The 18,792-nt window shown below is 38.6% G+C and overlaps 1 protein-coding gene across 4 annotated transcripts in view; it reads left to right on the forward strand.

Moving 5' to 3' along the window:
- The first annotated feature begins 325 nt into the window (after window positions 1–325).
- Window positions 326–18,792, forward strand: part of RAVER2 (ribonucleoprotein, PTB binding 2) — a 115,424-nt gene continuing 96,957 nt past the window's right edge. For 2 of the 4 annotated variants that reach the window (XM_057527394.1, XM_057527407.1), the window contains exon 1: window positions 327–716. In XM_057527394.1, the coding sequence (XP_057383377.1) occupies window positions 465–716 (252 nt within the window). In that variant the 5' untranslated portion in view covers window positions 327–464. Of the gene's footprint in view, window positions 717–18,792 lie in introns of all 4 variants that reach the window. The other 2 variants (XM_057527398.1, XM_057527403.1) reach the window with 2 other exon arrangements.

Here is an 18,792-nt window from a genome sequence, read left to right on the forward strand (position 1 = left end):
GAGCTCGGGGACAGCTGCGGTGTCACGTGGGGAGGCCGCGCGGGGACCGACGCCTGGGGCCCGAGTGCCCCCGGGGAAGCCGGTGCCAAAGGGCCGCATCCCCAGAGCCCAAACCTGGGCTTTCGCTAGGGCCTTGCAGGGAGGGGAGCTCGCCCGCCCGCCCGCGCCGGCACAGGTGTCCGGGTGGCGGCGCCGAGGCCCCCGGGGGCGGGGCGGGCTCGCCGGTGCGTGGGGCCCGGGGGCCCGAGGGGGAGGTTCCCGCGAGGTGGTTCTGGGCTCCTCCTCGGCGCTCAGGTTTCCTCTTCCCGCCCGCCGGCTGCTGGCTGCGGCGCCGCCTCCCTCCCCCTCCCCCCACCCGCTCCGCGGCCTCGGCCCGCCTCGCCCCCGCCCGGGCCTCCTCCGGCTCTCTCTCTCCCTTCCCCTCGAGCCTCCGAGGAGCCCGCAGCCGCGGGGCGCCCGGGAAGATGGCGGCGGCGGCGGCGGCGGGAGCCGGCGGCGATGGGGGCGCGGGCCTGGGCGGCGTGGCGGGGCCCGAGCCGGGGTCGGGGACGCGCGGGCCGGACCCCTCCGCCGAGGCGCGCAAAGACGCCCGGGGCCCGGCGCCCGCCGCGCTGCACCCGGAGGAGGTCGCCGCGCGGCTGCAGCGGATGCGCCGGGAGCTGAGCAACCGCAGGAAGATCCTGGTGAAAAACCTGCCCCAGGACAGCAACTGCCAGGTGTGGGGACGGGCTGCGAGGCGACGCGTCCCGGGGGCTACGGGGCAGGAGCTTTAGAGAGAAGCTGCCCACGCACCCCCCCCTCACCCCGGTGTCCAGGCTGGTGCCCGGCGCCTGGGGGCGGTCCGGGGGAGGGGGTCGTGCAGAGTTACGAGAACGGTCCTTGGCTTTTGCAGAGCCCCCCGGGTTTGTGAGTCCGCGGTCACCCCGCGAAGGAGGCACATTAGGAAACAGGCTCGGAGAGGCGAATGGGCTTGTCCAAGGTCACGGGAATCTGGAGCGCTGTCTCTAAGTCCGGCTGGTTCCTTCCTTCCCCTGATGGCCCAGGGTGGTGTACTGGGGGAAGGGGTCGGGGAAGTAAGTGAAGGAGAGCGGAGGTGAGCTGCGGAGCACAGCTTGGGGGTGGGGGACAAGTCTTCGGGAGCACCCTGAGACTGGCGCAGGGTCCCGCCGGGGTCCTCGCGACTTGGGTGTGCCCTGGGGGGCGGGGTCACGGGAGAGCTGGGAGTGAGTTTTGCTGTTGCAGGAGCACTTGACCAAGTTTGTATGAAACAACCCTGTCCCCTCAGTTTGCTAAGACCCTGGAATAGACAGGTTATCGCTGCGGTTTGGGGAGCCTTGCAGCCGTCTTCTCCCTGCCGAGTACTGGAGGATTTGTTCCTCAGTGACTCCGAGGAGGCTTAAAGATAGGCTACTCTGTGTCTTTGATCCAGATTAACTCTTGCTTTAAGCTCTGCATCTATTTGACTTTTTTTTTTTTTTCTCCTCGATTACCAAAGTTACGTGCTCATTGTAGGAAAGCTAGAAAACACAAAGAAGCGCAAAGGGAGGAATAGAAATCACCTGTAGTTTTGATACTTAACCATTGTTAACGTGGAGTATTATCTTTTCCTGTGCGCATGTATTTTACCAAAAAAAAAAACAAAATCGAATTTCTTTGACTGTTAAGGGTTTCTTGTCTAGATGTTCACGTATCTTTCACATTTAGTTGGAATTCCTATATTTTGTGGGGATGGGGAGGGTGGTCTGTCCTGGTGGTTGCAGATTTGGGGCACTTCGTGTAGTTCCTCCTGTAGTGGGATGCATGGAATTGCAGGGGAGCTGCCTGTTGATAACTGCAGCGGTTCTTCCATTAGATCCGTTAAATATTGAGACCAATGCCTCATTACTATGTAATTAGACCTTACATAGTCACTCACAATAAATGTGAGCATGTAACCTTATAACCCTTATGCATGAAGGGCCATTTTGTTTCAAAAGCAATGTAAAAAGTCTCTGTCAGTGTTTGTACATCTCATCCCTCTTTCAACTCTTTGCATGGTTGTCCACTTCCCCTCAGGCAGGTGATGTTTTGTAATGCTATAAGGACACCTGCAATGGACTGATTTCATAGAAGCAACTTTCTCGTGCCCACGCAAGTATAGGACAGCAAGTGAGCACAGAAAGAGGGAGGCTTGGAAAAGGCAGATGGAATTAAAAAAAAAATTGAAGAAATAGCAACTATGTGTGTAGATCATCTGGAAGAGAGGTGGAGAAGTGTCCTAATTTCCTTTGTAGAATGTCAACTATTTTTGTTATCACATTTCTTTGCATTAATTTTCAAAATATTTGGATGAAAAATTTTAGATAGTTCTGTCTGTTCTTCCTTTGGTGTTGGTATCTTTCTCATCTCCCTTCTCAAGAGACTTGAAAAAATATATTAAAGAGTCTAATAAAAGGAACAGTTAATTACCTGTTGTTAGTGATGGAGAGAGGTTTTATGAGAATTACACTGATTTGTATTTTTGAGATTTCTTTCTCCGTTATGAATTTATGTTTCGCCTAAATTTTAGGATTTTTCTGTAAGGTAGCAAGCATAAACTATCAAATAAAATTGGTTTAAGATCTGTATGTCTAGATGAGTCTTTTACTGCCAAGTAGAGTATCTTAAATTTTTATGCCATGCTTTTTGAGAGCTGAAGAGTTTCATCTATAAGCAAAAAATAAATAAATAAAAGTTGTTAGGACCTAGAGACTAGTTTCCAGACTTGTCCTAGCCTTTGTTTTTTTCTATGATTATTTCCATAACAAAATATTATTTTAAATATTTCTGATAATGTAGTTTTAAAATTTAAACAGATCAGTGTTTGATTACAGATAACATTTGTTTGAGTAGTGTTTTTCTTTTTTCTGTTGTCTTCAGTGCTTGTACCTTTCCTAAGTTTTCTGATCACAATCATATTATAAATATCAATGGTCTGTGTTACACAAATAAGTAGAATAGACCGAAGCATGCTAATTTCTAAAAGCAATTAAAAGACACTCTTTTCTTCAGGTTATTTAAACTAAGAGTTGCTATTTTTATTAGTCCAATAAAATTAACATTTACTTGATCTACTTCTCAAGTTGTAATATTTTCTTGAGTATGTTCTGCTAGGATTTTTTGTTTGTTTTATCTTTTATTTACCTTAAAAGTTATAATTCTGTTTTTACCTAGTGGCTGCATTTTACTGTCAACTTACTAGTGAAGAATTAAGTTTAATCTTATTTTGTATCTTTTAGCCAGTATCAGCTGGATAAACTCCTGTTTCCTTCTTATGAAATGACTAACATGGTAAAAAAAAAAAAAAAAAAAAAAAGTTACTACTTTTTGTTCAGTTTCTAAGTAATCAGATATTTTAAATACCCAAGTTCTTGTTCTTTTCTAGAAGAGTCTGTGTTCATTCATTTATTCTGGAATATCACATTAAGGATCAAAGTCATTCCTAACTCTGGTTCTCAAACTGTATAGTTATGTTTCTAGAAAAGCTATGTTGGTGATTGATCATTAGGAGCCCAATAATTTTTTCTTAACATTTTAAAAACATGGGTATTTTCTTTATTAAACATAGTTTTCATAAGTCTTACTCATATTTTGTTTAATTTTTGGTATAACAGCATATACCAAATAGCATCCCACAACTTTACACTTCCTATGATTAGAAGGCACACGAAAGGTATTATTATTATTTTTTTAACATCTTTATTGGAGTATAATTGCTTTACAGTGGTGTGTTAGTTTCTGCTGTATAACAAAGTGAATCAGCTATACATATACATATATCCCATATCTCCTCCCTCTTGTGTCTCCCTCCCACCCTCCCTATCCCACCCCTCTAGGTGGTCACAAAGCACCTTAGCTGATCTCCCTGTGCTATGCAGCTGCTTCCCACCAGCTATCTATTTTACATTTGGTGGTGTATATATGTCCATGCCACTCTCTCATGAAGGTATTATTTTTAAGTGGGAGCTTTTAAAGGTTCAAATGTCAAATACCTTACAGTAGTAGAAATACTAACTCTAATAAAATGAACGCCTTTATACTAATAAGTTCTCAAAAGAATAGTTACTGTGCTGTCAGTCAGGCGCTGTCAGGTGATCATCGTATGCTTTCCGGAATCCTCCCAGCCCTCTGTGTTCTCATAGCTTCAACTCTGGTTCATATCCTTTTCATCTCTTGCACAGTTACAACCTTTCTGCTTGTCACTTACCCTCATTATTGTGCTGTCTCTTATTTTTTAGCCCATCCTGCTTACTGTTTCCCTGAGAGAGCATCCCAAAGCACAAATCTGATATCACTCCCCTATTCAAAACAAGACAAAACAACAACAACAAAAATCTTTGGCTCCACATTCCCAGCACTGCTTCTCAAACTTTCCCTCAAATTCTCCCTCATTTGTCTCTTCTCAAATTGTAAGGAATAGTGAACCTGAATTAGCCTATGGCAAGAGTGAAATTGCTTTGAAGTTTCATGTTCTGTCTGAAAATTCACATTAATTTTATGTTCTAGGAAGATTGGATTTAATATAAAAACAGTGGCAAACTCATTTAACTTCCCTCCAAATTTTTTACATAAACTTGACACTTATGGAAGATGCACCACAATTATCCTATGATTTTCCATACTCCTGTATTACCATGGAGTACTCAGACCTCACTTGAGAAGCATGACATACTAGAATAGAATTCTAAGACTCTAGGCTTTTTGTGACTTGGCCCCTGCCTACATTTCTAGTCTCATTTTTTATTGGTTCTACATTGGATTCTACTCTAATTTTTTAAAGCTACCTCCATCCCTGAGTACTTCGTGCCACTGTGATTTGGTATTTATGTCTTTGTTAGTGTTTTGGAATGTTATTATAGTGATTAATTTATCATGAATAATATTTATAATAATTATTAGAATTATTTATAGTGAATAATAGCAATGCTGTGAACACTGTTTCTTATTCAGTGTAGCCATTGCGTATATGTGTGTGTCTATATGTGTGAATAGTCTTTTGCAACTCTGACTTTAGAATTTTGATTAGTTAAGGTAATGCACTAATATGTGGTTTTTAATTGTATTTCTATAAATTGTTTATATTTTATGGTTAACCTGATTCTGTTTCAGTAGCATTGTTACTGGGGTTTCAAAATGGAGAAATAGTGGCATTTATTTACTATATTGTTTGAGTTCACTCAGTTGTTTTCTTACATATGGTATGCATGTACCTGTATTTTGTTTTTGTTGTATTTATTTTAAAATCTGAAAGAGATTTTATTGTGTAATTAGAAGAAAATGTGAAGTGCTTAGGGCTAAACAGAAGAAACATTCTATTGTCTCACTTTGGGTATTATTAACTTTCATTTCGAAGTACTCTATTAGGGTAGTTAGTTGAGAAGCTTGATGGTTAATTCGTAGAGGCCCATTTGAAAGCATAGCACTTTTTAGAATAACAAACCACCAAATGTAGGAAACTCTGGTTGATTTTCTTTTTAAAATCTGTTTATTCCCATTTTTCTTTTATGTTATTCAAAAACCAATAGAATTTTCTCACATGCTTTGTGTTCTTTAACTGTGGGATTTAAAAATGTACATGATTTGTTTTCTCTAACAGTATATTCAGTAATTATTGCCTCTTTTTAAATTGACAGTACTGGGATGTCTTTGCATTATGAAATCATTCTTTTTCTTATTGAGAATATCATTTTGCTTACTTCCAAAAGTTACTTTTCTTAGTGTAGTAGTTTGTACTACTTAAAAGTTATCTATTATGTTTTCTTTTTTAGTGTAGTTAATCAGAATTGACTTACGGGTTCTATGTCTTTTCTGTGTATTTTATTATCCTATTCCCAGTGTAACAAGAACACTGAAAGCTGCTAAAGGAATATATTTCTACATTTCTGGGACACCACTGGCTCGGTGAATTTCTAGTCTTGGCAGAAATTCTTAAAAATGTTTCAACAATGCTTGTTCTTGCTCTGAAAACACATTTGAGAAGAGGAGTATTTTGTGGTTTGCATCACAATGCTAAGTGTTAAGCAGTCCAAAGACGTCTCCCTACCTTATAGCCAGTGGCCCTTAGGGTCTCCAGGGCTCATCTCCCATCTGTGGGCTTAAAAAACTTTATGCTTAGCTCTGCTTAGCCCAGCTGAAACAGGCTAATGAAAGAATGTTTAAACATAAATAAAGAAAACAAAATCACCTATAAATTTAAATATCTATAATTGCTTATTAGAAACCCTGGCTCTGTTTTTACTTTGTTTGCCTAAGAGGCAGTCGCCTCAGTCTAAGGTGATAGTGTGCACTGAGGGGTACTGAGTGAGAAGTGGGGACATCAGACCACCTAGAACACTTGTCTGTATTAGCTGTTTTGGCTCACGATTATCTGCAGAGGATTGTCTTTGGTTGCTATACTGAATATCTTCCATTTGTTCCTCCAGACCTTTCTCCACCCTTCTCACCTGCTTTGTGTCCTCGGAGGCTGACTGTACTGTGAAAAGCACTAACAGGGCTCTCTTATTCTCTGGTTTCTGATTGCATTTGGCCAGAGCCACTGGTGGGAGATCAAAGGGCAGAGGAGAGAGAGATTGGGGCGTTTATTCACCCAGCTCCATCTCTATGAGGTTACTGTGGCTTGGCTGTTTCCTCTTTCAAAGGTCACAGTTTCTTTCCAATGGAACCCTGCATGCAACTAAGCTCTCTGGGTTGTTGTAATCATTCCCCTTGCCTTATTAGGCCTAGGGGTTGTAGGGGACTGACTGTTGCTAACCGTGGGCTTTCTGTAAACTTTTGTAGATAGTCTCTTTAAAAAATTCTCTCCAATTGCTTAGTCTTTGAGTGTGCCATCTGTCACTTGCTGAGACCCTGATGCTGTTGCCTACTCAGTCTCCGTTCTTCCTCTTGTCTTTCCTAGTAGCGCCCAGATTTTCCTGTGGGGACCTACCCTCCATTATTTAGGGACTGCATGGTTTGAGTGGGTTTGCCTTCTGTCCCTATCTGTAGACGTGACATAAACCAACAAACAGAATTCTTCTCTTTTGCCATTGGAATTGGTTAAAGGATGGGCAATAACCTGGGTGTAAGCCAGTCAGCACATGGTAGTCCCTTGGCCATAGTGATTATTTCAGCCTAGTATAATAAAGAAGCTTAGGACTTTGGTTGTTAAGGTAATTCTTTCTTCCCACGGGATATGAATGCAGAGACACATTGCTCAGATTGTAGCTGACATTCTGAGGACAGAGCAGACATCCAAAGGAGGATTGACCTGAAAAGAAAGGAAGAAAGGAAGGAAGAAAGGAAGCAAGGAAGGAAGAAAGGAAGGAAGAAAGGAAGGAAGGAAGGAAGAAAGAAAGAAAGAAAGAAAAGAAAAGAAAAATAGAGGCTGAGCTAGAGCCCTGATCAAACTATATCTGAAGCTTGACCTACCTTTGCATTTCTTAGTTATGCAAGACCCTAACTTCCCTTTATTTTTCATTTATTTCAAGTTGGGTCTTATGTTATTACCAACCAGTACTATCCTAAATAATACAGAATTTTAATTAAAAAAACATGAAATCTTATTATTGAAAAGGATGGTGGAAGACATTTTATCCAACCCTTTTGCTTAATACATGAATACAATTTACAGAGTCCTAAACACATGGTTTCTAGCACATTTTTAACACCTTTAGTTTCAAAGAAATCACTGTTTTGTAAGGTATCCTACTCCATCTTCAGACAGCTTCTGTTATAAATGTCTTATTTATATTAAATATGTAAAACTTATTTCCCTGAAATTTTGATTTCTTGATCCAACTTCTCCCCTCTAGTAGCATAGAGAAATTATGGTATTCTCTTTTTTAACTTATAACTTCACCTCCAAACCACTAGATTTAGGACATGAGTCTGAGTTTCCTCACCATCTTGTTTATTTTTCTCTGAACGCACACCACTATCATTTTGTCATTGCATCTCTTAAAATGTGGCGCCCCAAATCGAGTATGGTAGTCTAGTTGAGATCTCCTTGTAATCCCTCAGCCAGAGCAAATTATCTTTTCTCTGGATTTCTATAAGAACAATAATAACCTTTGTTTATTAGATGCCTACTGTTGCCAGGCACTGAGCTTCATTTACATTATATTTAATCCTTTTTTCAAGGCTGTGAGATCAGATTTTTTTATTCTCGTTTTATTGATAGGGAAACACAGATGCAAAATTAATGTCAAGCAATTTGCCCAAAGCCATTCAGCTTAGTAGTAGTAGAGTGGAGAAAAGCTAATGTCTTTTTTATTCCGAAGTTTATATTCTTATCCCACACTGTATTATGATTGTAATTCCCCTGCATACACTCTATATTGTGTTTCAAAGGACAGGGATTATGTAATATTTACCTTTGTGTCACCAGTGTTTAACCTAGAACCTGACACATTGTTCCAAGGGAAGTTTAAAACAGAAGGAGATGACCCACCTATTTGTTCTAAAATGCTATACTTCTGTTAATGTGTCTGACACATGGCAGGCTTTCAGGATTAGTTTGTAAGATGAACAGATTTTGCATTGTAAGACTGTGTTAGCTTTTTAGGCAGTGAACTCCATTCACATATAATTATTCTATCAGTCAACTGTTTATTGCATGTGAGTAAGTTGAAAGCTATAAACCCTCTCTCCAGAAAAGTTCTAATGTTCATAGGCACACAGAAATTTGCATGTAATTTCAAGGGGTTGTGAATCTCTTGTAATTTACCCCTGATCTCACTCTGGGAGATTTTAGACCTAAACTGAGAAGCACCTTTCCACGCCAGTGTAATTTTGATTATGTGTTTGGGACTTCACCTGAGTATGGACCATTTGAACAGGTCCAAAGCTGCTTCTTGAGAAGAGTTTTCAGCAGAAACTTCTGTGGGCCACATTTATGCATATGTGGGATGATCCTCTCTCTGGGCAAGAAAATAAATCATACTTCTTAATTTTCTTTCTAAGAAAGTCACCTGTGTCACTTTACGTTTGATGTAAAAGCTCATTGTTCTCTGGTCACCCAGTATTACCAACATTTTACCTATTGTGCCTGACACAGAGTGGATGTACAGAATTTTTTTTCTTAGAGTCCAAGATATTACAGTGTACTATTTCTCACTTAACGTGTGAGGTTGATATAAAGAATGTCACTTTAAAACATATCAAGACTATTCACAATAAGTATTTATTGCTATGAAAAGTTTCCCTTTTTTGTTCAATTTCTGAGTCTCTAACTTATTGTGGGTCTCTAAACTTGTTTTCTAGGCATTTGACCCTTAATTTTGTGCTTATTTACTCTCATTATCTTTAGATTTCCTTCGTCCTTATGCTTGTACATTTTCTTTGTGAGTTTGAAGGTTTCTGTTAAACTTTTGTTACCACCTGAATGCCAAGATAGCATTAGAATTCATTGCATTTGTTTGAGCCCGTATTTGCATGCATATTCTTTGCCTCTTTTCCTGCCATCCCCTTTCACCCAGCTCCAGCCCGCCCCACCCTATCCGCTTTGCCCCAGCTAATCAGTTTTTATATCTTTCCTTAACCCACTACGGTGATTATCTGCTTCTAGTTCCCAGCTTGTCTTTATTTCCTGAACTTTGGATCTTCTATTACCCTCAAGTTCAGCTGCTTGCTTTTGACTTTAGATTAGTCTCCTTCTCTCTGAGTTTATACCTTGTTAGTTTTTTGCATCCTGATCTAGAGTAGAAGTAATGGCAATAAACAAGATTATGTGAATCTGGGAAATTTTAAATTTTGAAATAATCACAAACTTACAGAAAGGTCGTAAGTACAGTACAAAGAACTTTTTTTCCCTGACCTGTTTGAGAATGAGCACTGACCTACTCTCTATCAACCTGAGTACTTTACTGTGTATTTTCTACACATATGGACTTTCTCCAGCATAAACACATCACTACCATCAAACTCAGAATACTGCCATCAAATCTACAGATTGCGTTTACATTTTGCCAGTTTTCCCATTAATATCTTTCATAGTGAAAGGATCCAGTTCAGAATCATATATTGCACTTAGTTGTTGTGTCTTTTTAGTCTTCAGTCTGGAATAACTTGTCTTTTCCAACCTTGACCCTTTTGAAGATTACAGGCCAGTTACTTTATAGAGTGTCCTACAATTTGGGCATTCTATATAATTAGATTAGTTCTGCATAATTAGACTCAAGTTACGTAACCTTGGCAGGAATATCACAGGGTGATGCACATTTTAGATTTGTCCCATTGCTGATAAAGTTAACTTTGATCCCTCTGATTGACTTTTATTAAAGTGGTATCTGCCAGTCTTCTATAAGCAAAGTTTTCCCCTTTGTAATTAATAAGGATTTTTGAGAGGAGATACTTTAAGACTGTATAAATATTCTACAGGCATACCTCATTTTAGCGTGCTTTTCTTTATTTGCTTGTCCCAGATATTGCATTTTTTACAAATTGAAGGTTTGTGGCAACCCTGCATCAAACAAGTCTGTCGGCACCATTTTTCCAACAGTATTTGTGCACTTCATGTCTCTGTGTCACATTTTGGTAATTCTCACAATATTTCCAACTTGTTCATTATTATTATATTTGTTATGGTGATCTGTGATCAGTGATCTTTGTTACTATTGCAAAAAGAGTATGATGTGCTGACGGCTCAGATGACAGATAGCAATTTTTTAGCAATAAAGTATTTTTTAATTGTTATATACTTTTTTTTGACATAATGCTACTGCACACTTAATATACTACAGTACAGTATAAGCATAACTTTCATATGCACTGGGAAACCAAAAAATTTGTGTGACTCAGTTTATTTTGATATTCACTTTATTGCAGTGGCCTGGAACCAAACCCACAATGTCTCTGAGGTATGCCTGTATTCCCTTTCTAGTGTTCAATTTTTTGATTTATTATTTTATATCAAAAGTAAACTCTTGGTTTCCTATGTTGTTCAACGGTTTATGCTCCATTACTATCATTACTTACCTTGATGCTTTAATTGTTTTACGTTTGGACAGTGGGAGCTTCTTTAAGCTGGCTCCTACGTCCTCTTTTTAAATAAACTTTTTGTTTTGGAATAATTTTAGATTTACAAAAGAAGTTACAAAGAGAGTACATAGAGTTCCTATATATTCTTTACCCAGTTTCCCCTAATGTTACATCTTGTAGCCAAGGTACACTAGTCAAGACTAAGAAATGAACATTGGTACATTATTATTAACTGAACTGTAGACTTTGGATTTGATTTGTTTTTTTCACTAATGTCCTTTTCCTGTTTCAGGATCCAGTCCAGGGTACCACATTGCATTTAGTTACCACATCTCATCTCCTTAATTTCCATTCTGAACCAGTTTCTTAGTCTTTTCTTGTTTTTCATGATCTTGATAGTTTGGTCAGAAACTTTTTAGAACACCCCTCGGGTTTGTATGATGTTTTTCTCATGGGAGATTAGGGATATGGAATTTTGGGAAGAATTCCACAGAGGCAAAGTCCACTTCTGATCATGTCATTTCATGGGGTACGTGACATCAATATGACTTTCACTGGTGATGTTAACCTTGATCATTTCCTTAAGATGATGTCTGCCACATCACTCCTCTGTAAAGATACTATTTTTCCCATTCACTGTTCTTTGGAAACAAGTCACTAATTCTAGCACACACTTAAGGGAAAGGTCCTTTTTTTTTTTAAAATTAAAGTATAGTTGATTTACAATGTTGTATTAGTTTCAAGGGTATAACATAGTGATTCAATATTTTTATAGATTATACTCCATTTAAAGTTATTGTAAAATATTGGCTATATTCCCTGTGTCATGTATTACATCCTTATATATTTTTTCCATAGTACTTTGTACCTCTTCATCCCCTACCCCTATTGTGCCCTTTCCCCTGTCCCTCTCCCCACTGGTAATCTCTAGTTTGTTCTCTATATCAGTGAGTCTGTTTCTGTTTTGTTATATTCATATTTTGTTGTACTTTTTAGATTCCACATGTAAGTGATAACATACAGTATTGGTCTTTCTCTAACTTATGTCACTCAGCATAATACCCTTCAGGTCCAACCATGTTGTTGCAAGTGGCAAAATTTCATTATTTTTTTATGGCTAATATTCCATTGTATATATATATACACACCACATCTTTTTTATCCATTCATCTTTTGATGGACACTTAGGTTGCTTCTATATTTTGTCTACTGGTCCTATGTACTTTTGACATGTCCCCGTCATTCACTGAGCACTTCCTTTGCTTTTGACACAATACGCTGTTGCAGCTTATATTTTACTTTCTGTGCTTTAGCTCTTGAATCATCCATTTCATGAGAGACTGAATGCTTGTGTTCCCCCAAATCCATATGTTGAAGCCCTAACCCCCAGTGTGGCTGGGGTCTCTATGGAAGTAATTAAATTTAAAGGAAGTCATCAGGGTGGGGCCCTGATCTGATAGGATTATTGTCATTGAAGAAAAGACACCAGAGAGCTCTCTTTCTGCTGTGTGCCTCACCCCCAGCCCAACCCCAATGTGTGCAAGCACCAAGGAAAGGCCATGTGAGGGCATAGGGAGAAGGTGGCCATCTACAAGCCAGGAAGAGAGATCTCACCAGAAACCAAGTCAACTAGAACCTTGATCTTGGAATTCTAACTTCCAGAATTGTGAGAAGATTAAGTTTCTGTTGTCTATGATATTTTGTTATGGCAGCCCTAGATGACTTTTATAAAGCCTAGTTTCTTTTAGGGGAAAATACTATTAAGAAGCCAAGATCTGGGAGCTAGATGTACTCATTGCTATTGAGATATCACTGCTGTCAGTTCCTCTTAGTAGGCAGAGCTAGAGAATATATGAGTGTATGTATGTGTGTACACACATATATTTACACCTATATCTGTCTGTCTATTGAAAGGAATGAGTTCACACTGATATATCAAATTGCAGTCTAACTCCATAGAGTTCTTTCTAGTTTTCTCCCATTCCATGTTTGTTACTTTTTTTTTTTTTTTTCCTGACAGTGAGAAACCCGGTGTTCGTTGTCCTTAATATATTTACTTATTTGAACAATCCTCCTTTAAGTAATCAATCTCCCATCACCACTGCAGATGACTGTGCCCTCCCCCATGCAGACACCCACCTCATCCAATATAAGCTCCATCCTTCTGTACTGGGCTGTTCCACTGGCCAGAAGGCTTCCTCACCTTGCCTGAGTTCTGACTCTCTGTGCTGGGTTTTCCTTCTGGGCAGATGTCCTCCTCACCTTGCTTGAGCTCTGAAACCTGAGGTATGACATAAGATATTTTGTGTAAAATATGTGTAAGGGTACAGTAAGTGATATCTATTATTAGTGGTGTCGTGGCAGGCAGAATTTAAAAATGGCCCCCCAAGATTTCTAATCCATGGAACTGTGACTGTGACAAGGTATCACATGTGTGACTGTTACATTACATGACAAAAGGGGATGTTTGCAGATATAATTAAGGTTACTACTCAGTTGCCTTAAGGGTATCAAAAGGGAGATTATCCCGGTGAGCCATATCTCATCATACTAGCCCTTTAAAAGCAGAGCGTTTTCTCCAGCTAGTAGCAGAGGGAGAAGTCAGATGATCTGAAGCACAAGAAGGATTTGATGCACTGTTGCTGGGTCTGAAGATGCAGGGGGGCCACATGCAAGGATTTTAGAGCAGTCTCTAGATGCTGAGTGTGGTCCCCAGCTGACAGCCAGCGAGAAAATGGGGACTTCAGTTCTACAGTTGCAAGAAACTGAATTCTGCTAACTGCCTTAATGAGTGGAAGTGCATTCTTTCTTAGAGCCTCCAGATAAGAGCCCAGCCTGCCTAAGCCCTTGATTTTGGGCCTTGAGAGACCTTAAGCAGAGAATGCATTTGAGCCTGCCGGAACTTTTGACCTACAGAACTGAGAGATAATAAATGGGGATTGTTTTAAGCAATTTAATTTGTGATAATTTGTTACAAAGCAATGGGAAACGAATACAGTATTACATCCGGGTGATATTTGAAAGAAAAAACATTTGTGTCAGAGAAAAGGAGATTGTGATTTCTGTACGATTATTCTTTGGGAGACATGGTTATGTAAATCTATCTCCTGGGGATATCTATAAGCAAGAACTGCTCAAGGAGAACCTCTTACTGCCAGATATATAATATTCATTAATTTGAGGTATGTAAATATTTTCTTTTAAAGAAGAAGTGAGTTATGTATTAGGTTAGTGTAAAGAGAGTAATTGTTTTTTCTTTTTGAGCACTTTAAACATATTGGTTTATGTTCAGATTGTAAAATAGTCTTAGAAAAAATACTGTATTGGAGTTGATAAAGGTAATATGTAGAAACAAATATTCATGCACTTAACAAATATTCAAGGTCTGCTTTTTGCCAAATGTTGGAGACTTTTTTATGAACAAGGCCAGATACGTGCTATTTGCTATTAATAAGCCTACAATCCAATGAAGATACAGATATATAAGCAGTTAAAATACGGATGATAGGTGCTATAAGTGTTGCGATGGAAAATAAAAAATGCTATGGGAGCACAAAAGAAAGCTACCTACTCCACACCTGAGAGATTCAGAAAGGCTTCTTAGAGAAACTCATTTAAGCTGAAAACCAGGGAGAGAGAAATTAACTAGGGGAAGGGAGAGAAAGGGAGACGTGAGGAATATTCATAGTGGTATTAACAAGATATATCAAGTCCTAAAGAAAAGAAAAAGCATGGCCAAGAGTTAGGGCATTGTGGCTAAGGCGTAGAGTTTGAGAGGGGTAGTGATTCAATATAAGGCTAGCACATTAAGTAGGACCAGATGATTGTTAAGACATTTAAGGAAGTTAGGGTTTTATTTTAAGGGAAATGAGGATCCATTGAAATATTTAAACAAGGGAGTGATGCTTTCAGATTTCTAGCTGTCAGAAAGTAAAATTATGTTGTGTTTTTTTTATCTCCCAAACTTTGTTCTTACCCTGATCTCTGTCCTAAGGTTAGGAGGTCAGTGATGCAGTAAGCATTAGGAATGCGATGGAAATGAATAGTTCATAGGTTTTATTTTTGTATTGATGATACTTAAGATATAGTATTCATGTTTTTGCTCTAAGGTCTGTCAACCTGGGTTTGAATCCCAGATTCGTTACATAACTGTCTATACAAGTCCCTTCTCTAGGCCTCAATATCCTCGGCTTTAAAATCGATAATAACATCCAACTTTAAAATCCATATCATGGGTTTGTTAGGGTTAAACAAGGTTATTTCAGTAAAGGGCCTGAGATAAAGTAAGCATTCAATAAATTATTATACTGCTAATAAAAAAGCTGAAAGTTTACTAATTTTTTTTTAAGCCAAGTCAAAATGTTCCCCTGGCAAAGAGTAGGTATTCAAAAGAACTTTCCAGCAAAACAGCTGCATTGAAAGCTGTTAAAAATTTAGCCAAGTTAAAATTGACACCGCATTTACTCAGCCAGTACCATGAAATGTATCATATGATGGGCCTTGTGTTGGGCCCAAAACAGTATTATCTGGTGTGTAACATTCAAATGCAGTTCTGAGCAAGCAATAGCTTGTATAGGTGTGGAGCCCGGGAGAGAAATTTGAGGTGGAGATAAAAATTTGGAGATCACTGGCATGAAGATGGGACTTAAGTCATCTCAGTAGATGCAGAAAAAGCATTTGATAACATTTAACACCCATTCATAATAAAAACTCATAGCAAACAGGAATAGAATACAGATTCCTCAAACTTAAAGATTATCTATAGAAACCAAAAGCAATCATGTTCAATGGTGAAATATTGAAAAATTTCCCTTTGAGATTAGGAGCAATACCAGAATCACTTCTATTCAAGATTGTACTGGAAATTATGGCTAGAATAATATGGCTAACTCCAGCTGACTAAAAACTGATAAGTGAAAGAAAAAATTTTAAAACTTTTGGAAGACAAACTATCGTATGACCTTGGGCAGGAAAGGATTTCTTAAGGCACAAAAAACAGAAATTCTAAAGGGAAAAGCTGATATATTTGGCTCCATTAAATGAAAAACTTCTCTTTACCAAAAGTACCCACAAATAAAATGACAGACCACTTACTAGGGGAATACATATCTAATACGCTTCCCAACAAGGAATTAGTATCCAAAATATTTTTAAAAAATTCTACATGTCAATAAAAGAAAATATAAACACAATAGAAAAATGGGCAATAAAGATAAGTAAATGTTTATCAGAAGAGGAAATAAACAAATGGTAAACAAATATGAAAAATACCTGTATCAGAGTTCTTCTGAGAAACAGATTATATATAAAATTTATATTAATGTGTATTTATACTGTATACATGCATAGAGAAATTGATTGATTGATTGTGAGGGCTGGCTAGTCTAAAATCTGTGAGGTATACCAGCAGGCTAGAAACTCAGGCAGGTGTTGATGCTACAGTCTTGAGGCAGGATTTCTTCTCCAGAATACCTCAGTTTTTCTCTTAAGCTCTTCAACTGATTAGATGGGGCCCACCTGCATTATCCAAGGTGCTCTCCTTCACTTAGAGTAAACCGATTGTAGATATTAACCATATCTATAAAATACCTTTGCAGCAACACGTAGATTATTTAATAACTGGATTCTGTAGCCAAGTTCACACACAAAACTAACCATCACAATGCCCTGCTTTATTAATCAAGGGAATGCAAATCAAGAGCACAAGGAGGTATGATTTTATATCCACTAAATTGACAGAATTTAAGTGTCTGATAAGACCAAGCATTGTAAGGACTCTCATATACCATCGATAGGAATGTAAGCTGTAACAATCTTTCTGGTAAAGAAGCTGGCACTTTCTTCTAAAGACGATCATTTGCATGTGTATAGCCCAGGAATTTCCCGCTTTCAGAAACTTTTGCAAATGAACACCAGGAGATATGTAAAATTTACAAGAAGGTGACAGTAGTTTAATAGCAAACAGTAGCAAAATAGCAACAGCCTGGAAGCAAATCAAATATTCATTGATAGAAAAATAGAAATGTAAACCATACTAAAATCACAGAATGGAATATTAAACCGCAGTGAATAAATAAACAGTAGCCATGTGGATCATGAGTGAATTTTAGAAACAATATTGAGTATAAAAAGCAAGGCAAAGAAGATTAAAAATAGCATAATACCATTTTTATAACGCTCAGAAACAAACCAAAACAACGTATTGTTTGGGGATACAAACCTGCCTGAGGACTCCAGCTATGGGGGATGGGCTAGTGCAGGAAGGCATAGTTGGATGAAACAGTGTTGCCAATCTCCTAGTCTTTAAATTTGGTGTTGAGTTCCTGGGTGCTTATTTCATTATTATGCCTCATAATGTATGTTACAGATAATCCTTTTGTATTATCAAGTCACTTAAAATTTTAAAAGAACATAAATAAAAATATTTTTTTCATTCCAAAAAAGTGGAATTTAAAAGCAAAGTGCTTTAATCTATGAAAGCCATTTTTAGAACATAAGTCTGCAAAGGGCTTAGAAGACAATGTGATTCAAGTTTAAAACTAAGGCTGGGTTTCATTCAGGAAGAGGTCCACACCAGCTAGAACAATGGTTGTTTGACTTTTGGGGGGTTATTAACAGACTGTTCTGAGTTGAAAGCTATTAAACCTCTCCCCAGAAAACATTTCATATGTGGAAAACTTTTCATTTAATTTCCAGGGAGTGATGGTGAATCGGGTCTGGAAATAGGTTACTAAAGCTATCTAACAATTACCAATTTCGATGAGCTCATCTTACTGTAAGAAATGTGTAACTGATATTGCTAGTCAGAGGACAAAGTATTTGCATCAAAGGTGGAACTTCGTTCCTTAAAGTTAGCTTGTAAGTTAATAGAAGTCTCATAAAACTAGATTAGAACAGGGAGACATAATTTTAGTCCTTTCGGTTTTGTGTGGTGTGGAGCACAGTAGAATTTTGGCAAATGTTTCTTAGGACTCTCTTTCAGGTTTTAAGTTTTTAATTTGGCCAACTTGCCGAGGCTCAAGTTGAGGGGTGACCCACTTTTGCCTGGGTCAAGGCAACCAGGGCATGGAGAAAAATAATTGTTTTTTTCTTTGCAGGAAGCTTTGTAAAGTTTCCCAGTTGGCAAAATCTGTATTCCACGTCTGATATATAGGAAAGCTATGATTAGAAATATGGGTGTTTTAAAAATAAAATTTCCAACTTGCAAAATGCATCTTTGAAAACTTAGGTGGTTCTGTTAGCTAAATGAGTAATATAACATGTCAATTGTTTATGGAGACTTGATCAAGTGAAGAGCAGTATCATGTTTTCTTTATCTGGCATTTGACAGCTATTAACTAGTGAAATGAGAGATTAAAGTTTGTGCAACTAAAAGCACACACTGGATCCTTTCAAACAAAACTGTGTCACCTTCTATATAAAGTATAATATTAAATTAGCTGATTGGCAAAATGTATATGGTATGCTGCTGAGAGAGTTATGTTTACTTAATGAGCAATACACTGTCTGTTGTTTAAGTTCAAGAAAATATTGAAGCAAGACAAAAAATTACCATAGCAGTAATATATGAACTAATCTGTATGTTGATCATATTACTATGTAATTCATCAAACAATATATATATTTTTTAAATTAATTAATTAATTAATTTATTTTTGGCTGTGTTGGGTCTTCATTTCTGTGCGAGGGCTTTCTCTAGTTGCGGCAAGCGGGGGCCACTCTTCATCGCGGTGCGTGGGCCTCTCACTATCGCAGCCTCTCTTGTTGCGGAGCACAGGCTCCAGACGCGCAGGCTCAGTAGTTGTAGCTCACGGGCCT

The sequence above is a fragment of the Balaenoptera acutorostrata genome, chromosome 1 (assembly GCF_949987535.1).
Source record: "Balaenoptera acutorostrata chromosome 1, mBalAcu1.1, whole genome shotgun sequence".
NCBI lineage: Eukaryota > Metazoa > Chordata > Mammalia > Artiodactyla > Balaenopteridae > Balaenoptera > Balaenoptera acutorostrata.